The sequence below is a fragment of the Myxine glutinosa genome, chromosome 1 (genome assembly GCF_964187855.1).
Source record: "Myxine glutinosa chromosome 1, kmMyxGlut1.1, whole genome shotgun sequence".
In the NCBI taxonomy this organism is placed as follows: domain Eukaryota; kingdom Metazoa; phylum Chordata; class Myxini; order Myxiniformes; family Myxinidae; genus Myxine; species Myxine glutinosa.
Window position 1 is genome coordinate 139546156 of NC_136261.1, and position 14304 is coordinate 139560459.

The following is a 14304-nucleotide window of genomic DNA, read 5'->3' on the forward strand; positions in this document are numbered from 1 at the left end:
GACATGAGACGCAGGTGACACAGTGAAATCTTTAGCTTATCTAACAGGTTGACTTACTACCCAGGGACAAGACAAAAGACAGACTACGAACACACTTACACGGGGAATGATGATAGGGATGGCAGGTGGATGGCTGGCGGGATAGGGAGGTCCAACTGGTCGTGCAGCACGATCGGCTCGTTGGGCAGCCGCCGTTCCTTCGCGGCCCTGCTCCAAACTGCCGTCCAGGCCTCACGCTGCTGTGGCTGCAGTTTCGGTGGCTCAAGCTGCTGTAGATGCAGTTTCGGTGGCTCCAGCTGCTGTAGATGCAGTTTCGGTGGCTCCAGCTGCTGTAGATGCAGTTTCGGTGGCTCAGCTGCTGTAGATGCAGTTTTGGTGGCTCAAGCTCGCAGCTCAGCTCTGACGACCCAGCTCTTGTCTCCTCCCTCCTTGTCTCAACTCTTTCAAAGCTCATCTCCTGGACTCAACTGCTCGACTTCTCTCGGACTCAACTGCTCGACTTCTCTCTTGGGGAACGCCCCGCCGCGGGTTATATAGGCCCCGCCCCTCAACCTTTTCGAACCTCCCCCAAACGTTCTTCCTCCGCCCTCTCTAGCCAAACCCCTTGTTCATGGTTGGTCGAGTGGGGCTGGCTCACTCCTCCCCTCTATGACGAGGTGGAGACACGCCTTTCTTCCCCAACCCTGCCTCGTGGCCAATGGTGGTTGAAGAGAAAACCGCCCAAAATGCAGTTGGCCATCGAAATGAAATGAAAGGGGACCTATTCTTATTTCACTTGGTACAATGGAGTATTTAAGTTAATGGGAGACACAGCCTTACCCTAAGACACATAATAAGATATAAGCTATCGAACAGGGGTATTCTATGATTGGCTGACGTGGATGCTTTATGGACTAATTACCGAGACGCCCTTTTTACCTTTACACAACTCTGGAGGCAGGAGGCGCAGAATAAACAATAATAATAATAAAGCACACAATAAAAAAAACACAATCCTCATATCCGCAACAGTATTATTATTTTTAGCTAGTCTTCATTTTAGCTGGTCTTCATTTTCAACAATTAACTTAGTTTGCCGGTCCTCCAGTCTCTTGACTTTGTCACAAGCCGAAGGAGTGATGTCACCCTCTAAACCAAAATGGACTTTGAACAGTTTACTGAACAGCTGATGTAAAACGACTGCCAGTCACTTACTGCACACAACGTACTCCAATGGTAGCCGATATGGTTCGTGTGGTAGACGTCTCCATTTGCCATATTGACCCTGTGGAACTGTGAAGTTAATAAATTCCAACATGGTTGAAATTTTTTTTTGATACTTTTATCAGTCTCCCTAACATTGTCGTTTTAGTCATGAAGAAAATGGCCTCTTCCACTTTTTTAATGTTTGGCTTTTAACTACGATTCCAGATTTCATTAACGCCAATTGTTCCAGGATCATCTCGATGAAGTTGATTATGCAAAGTGAACTTATCTGTTCATTTCAAATCAAATGATGTATTCGCTTCCCATCACCTTTCTTTTCTCCTTGTAAATAGTCACTCTATCTATAATGCACCTATATTATTTATATATATATATATATATATATATATATATATATATATATATATATATATATATATATATGTATTGTTGCGGTTTTAGAACCCTCACTTGTAAATATGACATTAAAGGTTAAAGGTGAAGGTCGATTAAATATATATATTGTTACGGTCCGCGGTTAAGCATGTTGGTTTGCCGAGCGGAGGCACCGCGGCCGAACAGTTTCCCCGATTCCCGAACGTTGGCCAGATCACGCCACAGATATTCAATTTGGAAACCTCTAAAACGACCGAATGTAAAGAGGAAGAAGAAGACGTACAGAAGAGTAATGGGATTTATTATTTACACACACAAGCAAAAGGAGCAGTCAAAATTATATACAGGGAACATGGAAAAAAAACAGGTGACACAGTGAAAATACTAGCTTATACAAACTTAATTAAATACCCAGGACAGAACAAACAGAACAAACTCACGCGAATGGGAAATGGAGGCAGGAACGATTGGCTGGACCGGGAGGAAGGTTCAGCTCGGACCACAAGCTGGAAGGCTTTGCAGGACGCACAGCAAACCGGGCCTCGTCAGGCTGGGAGCGAGCAGGGTGACGTCGTGCACTTCTCTCAAGGCTTCCCCGCGCTTCTCTCGTGCACTTGTGTTAAAGGCTTCCTTCTCGCTTATCTTCCCTCCTTGCGCACTTCTGTTAAAGGCTTCCTTTTTGCTTCTCTTCCCTCCTTGCGCACTTCTCTCTGAAGCTCGTCTCTTTGCAGAACTCGGAACTCATCTCCTTGGGGAGCGTCCCGCGGCGGGTTATATAGGCCCCGCCCCTCAACCTTCACAAACCTCCTCGATCGCTCTTCCTCCGCCCTCTCAAACCAAACCCCTCGTGCTTGGTTGGTTGTTCGGGGCTGGCTCACTCCTCCCCTCTATGACGAGGTGGAGACACGCCCTTCTTCTCCGAGCCTACCTCGTGGCGAATGTAGTCGCGGAGGGAACAGTTGGCAATTGCGGTTTTTGGGAATGGGAATGAAAGGGGATCTATCTATTTCACTTGGTGCAATGGAGTGTCATTTTAATGGAAGACAACGCCTTAACCTAATACACAGAATAAGGAAATAAACTACTGAACAAGGGTATTATAGTGTCCTTCAATGTATGCTATATGGAATTAACTACCGGAACGCCCTTTGACCTTTATACAACAGACTGGAGCAAGGAGGGCTCAGAATAAAGCAATAATTCATAACAATTTACAATACAATACAACACAATCAAAAAAATACAATCCTCATATCCGCAACACTTCACCCTCCTCCTCTTAGGCACGTCCTGGGCCTATAACTTTAATTTAGTGTGACACGTAGGTGTAGTTCCCTCTACTTTTAACCTGACCCTGAGTGCGACAGTTTAAAAACATAAATAAATATTTCCCGCTGCTCCATTGCACCCTGCCTAACAGACTCACGCCCACAGCTAACCGAATTGCGGAATGGTCTTCAAACTACACACTGACGGTGGGGAGCATTATTTACAATTGACGCTACTTTTATTTACAAAACGCAACCCAGGACCTGTGATTGTTCTTTCTGGGGGGAGACAGTCTGCTCTGCATCGATGAACCATGAAAGCACCCAAAACGCACCAACACACCCTCAAGCACCAATCGGTGCACAGTCATCATTGTTCAATAAAATAAAAACAACAACCCCTAACCCTGCAGGTGGTCTCTTGCTTTTCGGCTCCCTCTGCTGGCTATTATTATTTTCCTGATGTTGTCATCTTCCTTTGCTGGCGGCCTATTTGTAATAAAACTTGCACCCAACGTGTCCATTTGTATTTATTTATGGCCCACAGGGGCCGACTATGTATGGTTCACCTGTGGGGCATCGGTGCCCTGTGGCCAAGGTCCGCCAGCAAGATTTCGGGCCTTCATGGCCGGTTCCAGCAGAGGGGCCATGCCCCAACCCATGGGGTCCATCAGTGGTGCTCGGCCACAGACATGTGGTCCATAATGTGGTGCATCGATGCAGACAGTTGGTTCTGGGAGTTCCGGGTGCACAATGGCGGACTCACGCACGCTCCCCTCGGCGCCCAGTGGCGCACAGGTCATGTGGGAGACAAAAGGGGGGACAGACAGATGAGCGAGGGGTAAGGTCACAAGGGTACACATCAATAAGGCAATGCAAGGTGAAGTGCGTACGGAGAGCGAAGTGAGAAAGCTCGTTCCTACCGTACGTCACCCCCCCCCCCCCTGTCACCTACACTACCCTTGCCCTTACCCCATATGGACAAAATCTACACATTTACAAATTCGTCACTACTGTCACGTCGTCCCCATATTTCTTCTACACCAAATTCGTTCCCACAATCCCTCTAACCAAAATTTGCCATTACCCATTTCATCATCAATCCTCATGAGGAAGAGATGGAACTACAAAGCACAATGTCACACCCACGTCATGATGCATCTCACATTCCAAACATCTGCATCAAAAATAATAAAAACCACCTGGCATGGTGTGGAGGCACGTCATCTCAGGTGAGTGGATGCAGATGGTGCGAGGAGATTTTCATCCTAACTATCCTCTAAATGACTTTAACACACTTTACACTACCCGGGGTCTTTCCCTGCCAAACCATTGGCAATCTTACTCTATGTGGTTTTAAAAACCAAATTCCCATTGACCAAACTGTGGTGCTTCTCAATTTGGGGTCTCACTCCCCCGATTCAACTCCCTGTGCCCTTGCACAACTTCAGGACTGGGGTGTGTAGCTCTCCCAGCAGGTCTACCCACCTGCACACCTCCACCACTGCAGTTGCCTCCGAGCTTACCTGCTCCTTTCCTAACCTATCTAACTGGGGAAGGCCCCTCCTGGCTCTGTCACCCTTCGGTGCGCTCTGGCACTGGGCTACCCGGGTCCGTCCTCCGGATCCTCGGGCCCCATCCACAACAACTCTACCGGCTCCCAGAGCCCACCTGCGGCCTCACCTGGCCGACATACTCACAGTGGTGGAGTGCCCAAACCAACTACACACACTAACAGGCTACACGCCCAGCCATTTCCACAACACTAATGCACCCATCCAAATACCATTCTTTCACCCGCACCACAGATGCCAATATCCAACCACAATTTACCTGTACCCTCTACCTAACACTTACACTACCCGCCCCGGGTATTCGTGATGGGGGTCCATCCTTCCCCCATTCACACCTTCGCACCATCCAATCCACTCCATAGTTTCCACCATACTCACTCCACAACCTTCCATTCCAATACTCCATATATTCCATACCATTTATTCCATACAACCATTCTCCATTCACCTGTAGTTGCACACCTGTGCAATCACACCTGGTGCCACCTGCACCCTCCTTCCTTCCTGGACCATTCGGTCAATACAACACTCATCACCATCACTCACTCATACACTGCTCCACACACCTGTTCAGTTGCACACCTGTGCAATCACACCTGTTCCTCACACACGGCATCATCTAATCTACCTGTTGCCCTGCTAACTTAGTGCTCCCCGTCTTCCCTTTAAACTAAGCACATACCACGTCATTATCATCCACTCTAACCTACCTGCGTCCCCACCACAGGTATCATTGTCACTAACTAATCTTAACGTTACCTATTGTCATCTTCGAGGTCCCTATCATTATATCCTAACCCTCCCGGGCTAGTTTTCACTGCCATAAACCTCATAAGACTAGTGCTCCTTTGCCCCCGTTGTGAGGGATGGTGGATTGGCCATCCCACCACATCGGGCATCTCCCACTACCAATTTGGCACACCAAATTTCAACCAATCAAAAATTTCCAATTACTGCCAATTCTATTCACTTTTCTAAATTTCGGATCAAAAACACTATCAGTATTATCATCATCACAGTCCGCTATATCCTAGCCTCGGTGCGTCATGACATCATTAAACTCTGCTTCGTAAAGCCGAGCAATGAATTCGGGTGGTTTGGTCGCCTGCAGGTTGAATCCGTCCGGCCTTCGGTTCAAGGGAAGTGGTTTGGTCGGGCCGAGATTCCACGCACCATCTCGGCGCGGTACCTTGCGGTCCCGGGCCCAATGACCGAGGCTCGCCCGACCGGAACCCCACCCCCGCCAGGGGGCGCCGCCCCGCTTCCTCCCACTCGCCCTTGAACCGGACCGGTCGCCTCGCCCGACAAGGCCCGGACTCGACCGTGCAGGGCGGGGCCAAGCCCGAATCGGCAACGACGCTTCGAAGAGAAGCGACGCAGCATCGATCCGCGCCGGGCCTCGCATCCAACAAAGCACACCGCGCCCCGAGTGCTCGCATCGGCTATCCGTCGCTCTAACCGCTAACCCGGTTACCGTCGATGCTTCACCTGCTTGCTCACACGCATACGCTACCCCTTTCACCCTCACCGAGCTCGGTGCTCCAACGCCGTCCGTCCATTCCACCAACGCTCTCCCTGTTACACACCACACCTCTCGCGCACACTCTTGCGCACACTTGCCGTTCGCACACTTCGGTCCACACCTCTCCTCCGTTACGTCCTCCGTAACACTCACCATGGGCGTGCACTCTTGCATCCACCCACTACCGCGCTCCGATGTGCTCCCTCGCACTCGCGCGACTACCAACTCAGGTGTGCTTTCTCGCACACCCTCGCCATTCATCCCATACGTTCATCCTCGCACCCGCTCCACCACCAACTCACTCCTCGTGTCACACTCCGTACACCCCGACGTGCATTCTCGCTCGCACTCGGTTTCACTCCCACACTTTATAATGCACCCACTCGGCGACGCACACTTTTTTTTCACACGCGTGCCATTTCCACTCACACGGGACCCTTCACCAACGCCCGGGTGCCATATCGATCCCAATCGCGCGAAAATTATTTTGTCGCCGAACATCCTTCTACAAAATCTACCCGCACAATATACAGCACGACTCACCTGGGGGATTCTTTTCTCCACGCGCACCTGCAAACTCTTTATTTGGTGAGTGAGCACATAATCATGATTTGAGCAGGGACTTTGTACATATTCCATCTTTTCCTCCCGCCGCGAGTGGTTTTCTAAGTCCCCGGTCTCTTCAATTTCAATGCCCACTTCCACTTTTTCTTTACTCACCTCGACGACCGTTGGCTTTTATAAAATTCCCTCTACCTCATCGGTCGCCGGCTTTTCCAAACCCCGTGTCGCGATTTCTACCCCCGTCATTGTACCCGCGCTTTTCTCCGCTTCGTTCAACCAGTGCTTCTCGACCCGCGTTACCTCGTCGTGCACCCCTGGGACCCTTTTTTTTTTTTTTTTTTTTTTTTTTTTTTTTTTTGTATACAATATCGAGGCTCGTGAAAGAGCGAACATTAATCACACAGAAAGACAAACCGACACATAAAACATATAACATAGGGAGCGGTAGACAAGATGGGGAGAGAGGGGGAAGGACACAAACACAACATTTGAGAGCAGGGACCGAGAGACATGGAGACATCGAGAGATCTGAGAGAGGGCGAGGGCTTTGGGGGGGGGGGGGCGTGGGAAGGGGGCAGTGGGAGAGGTATAAAACATATGGACACTGCCAGGACTTCCAGGAAAGAAGTTGGAATTTCAAACAAGGTGGATCTGGGGTGAATTAGCGGGGGTAGAAAAGATCAAGGTTTTGGATGGGGGAAGATAAGAGATGGTGGTGAACAGCTGTTTTAAAGACCTGGAGGGAGGAGTGGGATTGAAGGGAGTGAGGGAGTTTGTTCCAGAGGCGGGAGAAAAGAGGAATGAAAGAGTGAAGGTGAGCGGAGAGCCGAGATTTCGGCAGTTTAACCATCAGAGGGTTGCTGGCAGATCTTGTGCGACCTGTAGGAATATTTGGGGGACAGAGCACAGAGAGAGCTGGGGGTGCAAGGCCGGAGAGGAGTCGGTAGAAGACAGAAAGACCACCTACCTGCCTGCGGTGAGTGAGGTGAAAGGCCCTCAGAGATAGCTTCATCGCGGGAGATTCCAATAATTCTGAAAGCTTTGGTTTTCAACAGCGTGAAGCCGAGCTAGGTGTGAGGCAGGAGCACCGGCCCATAGGGGAGAACAGTATTCCATTGAGCTGCGGATGAAAGCCTTGTATGTGGTGAGGAGCTCAAGGTGTGCCGAGGAAGGACTTCGCACGACGGAGGATGCCCAGTCGGCGACTGGCTTTGGAGGCCAGCTTGGAAATGTGGTTTTCCCAAGAAAAGATCATGGCAGATAGTGAGACCCAAAATCTTGAGCGACAGAACTTCTTGGAGAGGATTGTTGAGAAAGTAGATGGGAGGGTTGTCCAGTCGATCTTTTTCGGAGAGACATAGTAAGAGTGTGAGATTTGTCAGGATTGAAAGACATGTTCCACTTGTTTGACCAGTCTGTGATTTTGTCCAGGTCTTCAGAGAGTGAGGAGGCAGCAGACTGCCGATTCTGAGGGAAGAGGAATGGAGCGGCAGAGAGTGGAGTCATCAGCAAAGAGATAGAGGATTTTCGAGAGAGTCAGAGAGATCATTGATGAAAGACCAGAAAAAGCACGGGGCCCAGAACACTGCCTTGGGGAACTCCAGCCTGAACAGGAAGAGGAGATGAGAGAAACCCATTCAGGGCCATATGTTGACGACGACTAGAGAGGTAAGTCCGCCAGCCATGCGTTGGAGATTTCCATGGATACCAAAAGAGGAGAGTTTGGTGAGCAGAGCGGGGTGCCAGACCGTGTCGAAGGCACGTGATATGTCGAGGGAGACAGCTCTAATTTCCTGTTTGGCATTGAGGACCCTCCATCCATTGTTGAGACAGCCAGAAGGCAGCATGTCCAGAGTAGAGTGACCTGGTCTGAAACCAAATTGATGATCAGAGATCAAGCATTGGAGAAGAGGAAAGATTTCATATCAGGAACAATGATGGATCCATGACTTTGCTGATATTGGGAGAAGGCTGATTGGTCTGTAGTTGCTAGGATCTGTTTTTGCACCTTTTTTTGTGCAAAGCGGTGATGTTGGCTGATTTCCAAGCAGATGGCCCAACCTGCGGTCTCTGTCCCTCTCCGCTTCCTTACCTTATATGCGACTCTGTCCCTCGCCATTTCTTCCCTATTCAGCCCTCATTCCGTCCCTCATTGCCCCCATTTGGCCCTCCAATCGCTCACTCATTTCTCCCATACTGTTTTTCAAACCTCCAATTTGGTCTCCCAATTGCTCACTATTCTTGTCCATAAGGCCTTCATTTGCATCATAAAAAGGTTCAAATCCACCGTGGCGCTGCTACAGTCGCGGGCGCGGTCGCCGTAGCCATGTGCGAGGCGCCATTTTGCGCGCCCGTAACCTCGTGCGCGAGAGCGCCATTTGCGCGCCTGAAACCTCCTCAACCACATTGCCAATGTTCTTCTCCTCTCTTTCATCCACATACATTTCCCCGAGGTCCTGGGTCGATTCTACCCCCATCTATCTCTCCCACCGACATCCCGTCGCCTTGACCAGCCATGGCGCGATTTCAAAATTCGGGTTTTTCTTTAAAAACGAAACAATTTCCAGCAGCTCGTAATGTTAAGCGCGCTTCGGGTCCGACCCCCCGCTCCCGACACCAATTGTTACGGTCCGCGGTTAAGGATGTTGGTTTGCCGAGCGGAGGCACCGCGGCCGAACAGTTTCCCCCGATTCACCCGATTCCCAAATGTTGGCCAGATCGCGCCACAGATATTCAATTTGGAAACCTCTAAAACGACCGAATGTAAAGAGGAAGAAGAAGACGTACAGAAGAGTAACGGGATTTATTATTTACACACACAAGCAAAAGGAGCAGTCAAAATTATATACAGGGAACATGGAAAAAAAACAGGTGACAGTGAAAATACTAGCTTATACAAACTTAATTAAATACCCAGGACAGAACAAAACAGAACAAACTCACTGCGAATGGGGAATGGAGGCAGGAACGATTGGCTGGACCGGGAGGAAGGTTCAGCTCGGACCACAAGCTGGAAGGCTTTGCAGGGCGCACAGCAAACCGGGCCTCGTCAGGCTGGGAGCGAGCAGGGTGACGTCGTGCACTTCTCTCAAGGCTTCCCCGCGCTTCTCCTCGCGCACTTGTGTAAAGGCTTCCTTCTCGCTTATCTTCCTCCTTGCGCACTTCTGTTAAAGGCTTCCTTTTTGCTTCTCTTCCCTCCTTGCGCATTTCTCTCTGAAGCTCGTCTCTTTGCAGAACTCAGAACTCATCTCCTTGGGGAGCGTCCTGCGGCGGGTTATATAGGACCCGCCCCTCAACCTTCGCAAACCTCCTCGATCGCTCTTCCTCCGCCCTCTCAAACCAAACCCCTCGTGCTTGGTTGGTTGTTCGGGGCTGGCTCACTCCTCCCCTCTATAACGAGGTGGAGACATGCCCTTCTTCTTCGAGCCTACCTCGTGGCGAATGGAGTCGCGGAGGGAACAGTTGGCAATTGCGGTTTTTGGGAATGGGAATGAAAGGGGATCTATCTATTTCACTTGGTGCAATGGAGTGTCATTTTAATGGAAGACAACGCCTTAACCTAATACACAGAATAAGGAAATAAACTACTGAACAAGGGTATTATAGTGTCCTTCAATGTATGCTTTATGGAATTAACTACCGGAACGCCCTTTGACCTTTATACAACAGACTGGAGCAAGGAGGGCTCAGAATAAAGCAATAATTCATAACAATTTACAATACAATACAACACAATCAAAAAAATACAATCCTCATATCCGCAACAATATATATATATATATATATATATATATATATATATATATATATATATATATATATATATATATATATATATATATATATATATATATATATATATATATATATATATATATATATATATACATATATATATATATATATATATATATATATATACATACATACATACATACATACATACATACATACATACATATATATATATATATATATATATATATATATATATATATATATATATATATATATATATATATATATATATATATATATATATATATATATATACATATACATATATATATATTATACATACATACATACATACATACATACATACATACATATATATATATATATAATATATATATATATATATATATATATATATATATATATATATATATATATATACATATACAGTATATATATATATATACATACATACATACATACATACATATATCTTCTTCTGTACATATATATATATAAAAGAAAGTGTTTGTTTGTTTGTTTGTCTGCATGCGCTAATCTCCTGAACAGTGAAAGATAGGAGGAAACCTCTGAAACAAAAAATGCCCGGATAGGCCCCGGGAAGGATATTGGCTAGGTGGCGAGGCCAGTTGAGGCCGCTTCGGCCGGGCTGGGCCCATTTCGCAATTATAAGCTGAGCTGAATTATAGTAGTCAATCTTCTACAGCCGCGGGTAAAAGCTGAATTATAGCAGTAAATTCATTCAAAAATAACCCGGGCAACACCGGGTGCTTTCGTCTAGTGTATATATATACATACACACACACACACACACGTATATATATATACAAAATGTTTTGTCCTGATATATAATTTACCTCATTTCTGAGTACAGTATTTTAAACAAGCTTACGAACTGCATTATACCGATCTTGGATCAAGGGTTCAAGTACCATATTGACTTTGTCCATAGATAATCGAATGGAAAGCATACATTTGCAAACTATTTGTCAATTGCTTATCCATTTCCTTTTATCCCCTCCCCCCCCCCCCCTCCCCTTCACTAAATATTAGATGCTTCTCAGTTGTTGATTGTGGATAATTGAGTACTAGTGACTTCAGCTGCTCTGGTTTGGGCTTCTAAAGTAATGTTTGGGGAGGGAGGAGGAAGAGGTGTAAATGGTAAAGATTTCCTGCAGATTGGAATAATAAGAGGACAGTGGGGTTGGGTTGGTTGGGGCAGTCTTAATGCAGAAAAGCGAATATTCAATAACTATTTAATTTTTTTAAATTGCATGCAGTAATGGATTATGCAATTTTTTTCCCCCCTGGTTTTAAAGATACTTTTAACGTCTGAAGTATTATTTGGCAATCACGATGCCACCATCAATTTCATTTAAATGAGCAATTTGAGAATGAGCGATTCAAGTCAGGTTTTTTTTTTTAATGTGTATTTTTCTAGTGTTTACCTGTGTGATCAGTTATATCCGGTGGGTCAAGCAAGAGTGATGTATTTTTTTAAAATCTCCAACTGCAGCTCAGTTATGTCAGAGAGAAAGCACAAAGTACATCATATATCGTACTACAACTCAAGAAATGTTTGGTTAGTTTGCTTGTCTGTCTCTGTGTGTCTGTGTCTGGCTGTGTACTGCACGATAGAACAAGTTGAAAACTGTTGGTCTTACTCAGGGTCTACACAGGAAGGTTTCAGGTAGTAAATAGATTAATATTCCTGGGGTTCAGGATGGGGGAGGACTCCAATTCTCTCCATGTGAATAAGTATGGCATAGCGCCGCCCCTGATAGGAGGAGAGTATATAGCCAATTCGGGGGGAATTTCCCTGTCTCCAAGGACGGGCTCTTCGCTAATATATATTTTAATTCCATGAAGAAAGTGTTTTTGTGTCTTAACTTGCTGATATTTTAGAGCCTGATGTTACAATTGTAAGAAACACAGCATGCTCATTGAGAGGGTCATTGAATATCTTCACTACCTCCACCCCAAAGGTGGACAGAGGTTATGTTTTCACCCTTGTCTCTGTTTGTGAGCAGGATATCTCAAAAGTTATGGACGGATTCAGACACAATTTGGTGGTGGAGGTTTGCTGTGTGACGAGGACTAATTGATTAGATCAAATCAGGATTTTGATATGAGACATTTTTGATTTAAAAAAAAAAAAAAAAAAAAAATTATTCACCATTTAGAGATGGGGCCAAAAAAACGATACATAGCATGATATTTGAAAAAGTTGTCGACAGATTATGACAGAACTTGTTGGATGACTTGGGTAGGTGACAACAAGCCGATTAGAATTTGGGTTCTGGATGCAGATCCCCACCCATCAATGGGGTCCAAAACGTAAACCGTTCAGCCTTGTGGAGGTATGCGCTCTACCGAGTGCTGTTATAATTATATTTTGTATTTTATCATGAGAGAGTGCGTGCCCAGGTGTTTTATTTCTCTGTGCAATAACTGAGTGTTTGGATCATTTGGCTATTAGAACCATCACCTTTCTCTGGTATGCAGCAAGTATTTGCTTCGCCGAGCAAGCATCGCATGGACAGCAAAGGCGAACAATCCGAGATGAGTTATCCCAACATATTCTTCATGATCGACAACTTTGATGAGGTTTGGGCACAATTTAAAATTTTATTGCACTTTTTTTTGCTTTCAATAATGTTTCATTCTCTTGGTTTACTCAACTACCATATAAAACACAATGTGTTTGTACATTTGTATGCTTGTACAGATGTCTGATGTTTGTCCTTCCTAAGGGTAGTACAAGGTTTTAAAGGCTTCAAGTAGGGGTTTGTTAAGGATTTGAGGAGGGGTTTACAGGCCAATGTTTTAACACGACTGTGGTCATGACGGTCAACAGACCCGGAAGACCCCGAAGACCCAAAAGACCCCGAGGACCCAAAATACCCAAAAGAAAAGAGTAATTACATCTCTTCCATTGGAATAGTACACGGGGACTTGTAAAGGGAGCCTCAAGGGTGGTGTGCAGAAAGGTTTTATTTATTTGTTTATTTATTTTTAAATTAACAATACTTGACACGGGGAGGTGAAATTCGCTGCATATACAGTAAAACGAATGTTCATTTACATCCATAGGATTTCTTGTAAATAAAAATGTAGGCACACCTGAGGCTTCAGACTTTGGCATGCTCACGAGGCTGTACCGTCAAATATCCTGTTCCAACCCATCATTTTGACCAACTTGATTTTGATTTTGATTTTGACCAATCGACATTCTTCTGAATCCAGGCAGGAATTGTTTGATCATTAATAGTGTGAGGGTCGTTTTCAAAAGATAAAAAATATTTTGTACCCAAGAACCTCAAATTTTACTTGTATGCCATTAGTTGAATCACCCTTGGGTTGTTTGTTGTTTATTGGTGTAATCTATAAAGTTATGGTTATCCAAGTATGGAGCTTGCGTTCAAATTTTTTTCTGCAAATAAATTACTAGCTCCAGAAGAAGATTTAATAACGCATATTGGATGAGTGTCGTGAAGGTGGTGTCCTCATTTAAAGTAGCCAAATTGGCGGATCATTAGCTTGGATGTAAGTCCTTTGAAGATGACCCAAGGTCAGGTCAGAGGATTTTTATTATTATTTTTTTTTGTTAACAAGATCGAGGCTCGTGTAAGAGCTAATATTAATCGCAAAAAAAACAAACGTACACATTAAAAAAACATATAATAAAGGGAGTGGGAGACAATATGGGGAGAGAGAGGGAAGCACACAAGTACAACAGTAGAGAACGGGGACATCGGGAGATCTGTGGGAGGGAGAGGGCTTGGGTGGAGGAGGCATGGGAGAGGGGTGGGAGAAGTATAAAACACATGGACACTGCTAGGACTTCAAGGAAAGAAGTCGGTATTTCAAAAAAGTGGATCTGGGGTGAAATTAACAGGGGTAGAAAAGATCAAGGTTTTGTTTGGGGGATGACAAGAGATGGTGGTGAACAGCTGTTTCAAAGACCTGGAGGGAGGAGTGGGATTGAAGAGAGTGAGGGAGTTTGTTCCAGAGGTGGGAGAAAAGAGGAATGAAG

At 45.7% G+C, this 14304-nt stretch overlaps 1 protein-coding gene across 3 annotated transcripts in view; it reads left to right on the forward strand.

The window, feature by feature from the left end:
• KIAA0930 (KIAA0930 ortholog) overlaps positions 1 to 14304 on the forward strand; it is a 121245-nt gene that overhangs the window by 66646 nt on the left and 40295 nt on the right. For all 3 annotated transcript variants that reach the window (XM_068118978.2, XM_068118969.2, XM_068118987.2), the window contains one exon: positions 12774 to 12875. In XM_068118978.2, coding sequence (XP_067975079.2) covers positions 12774 to 12875 — 102 coding nt within the window. The remainder of the gene's footprint in view (positions 1 to 12773; positions 12876 to 14304) is intronic.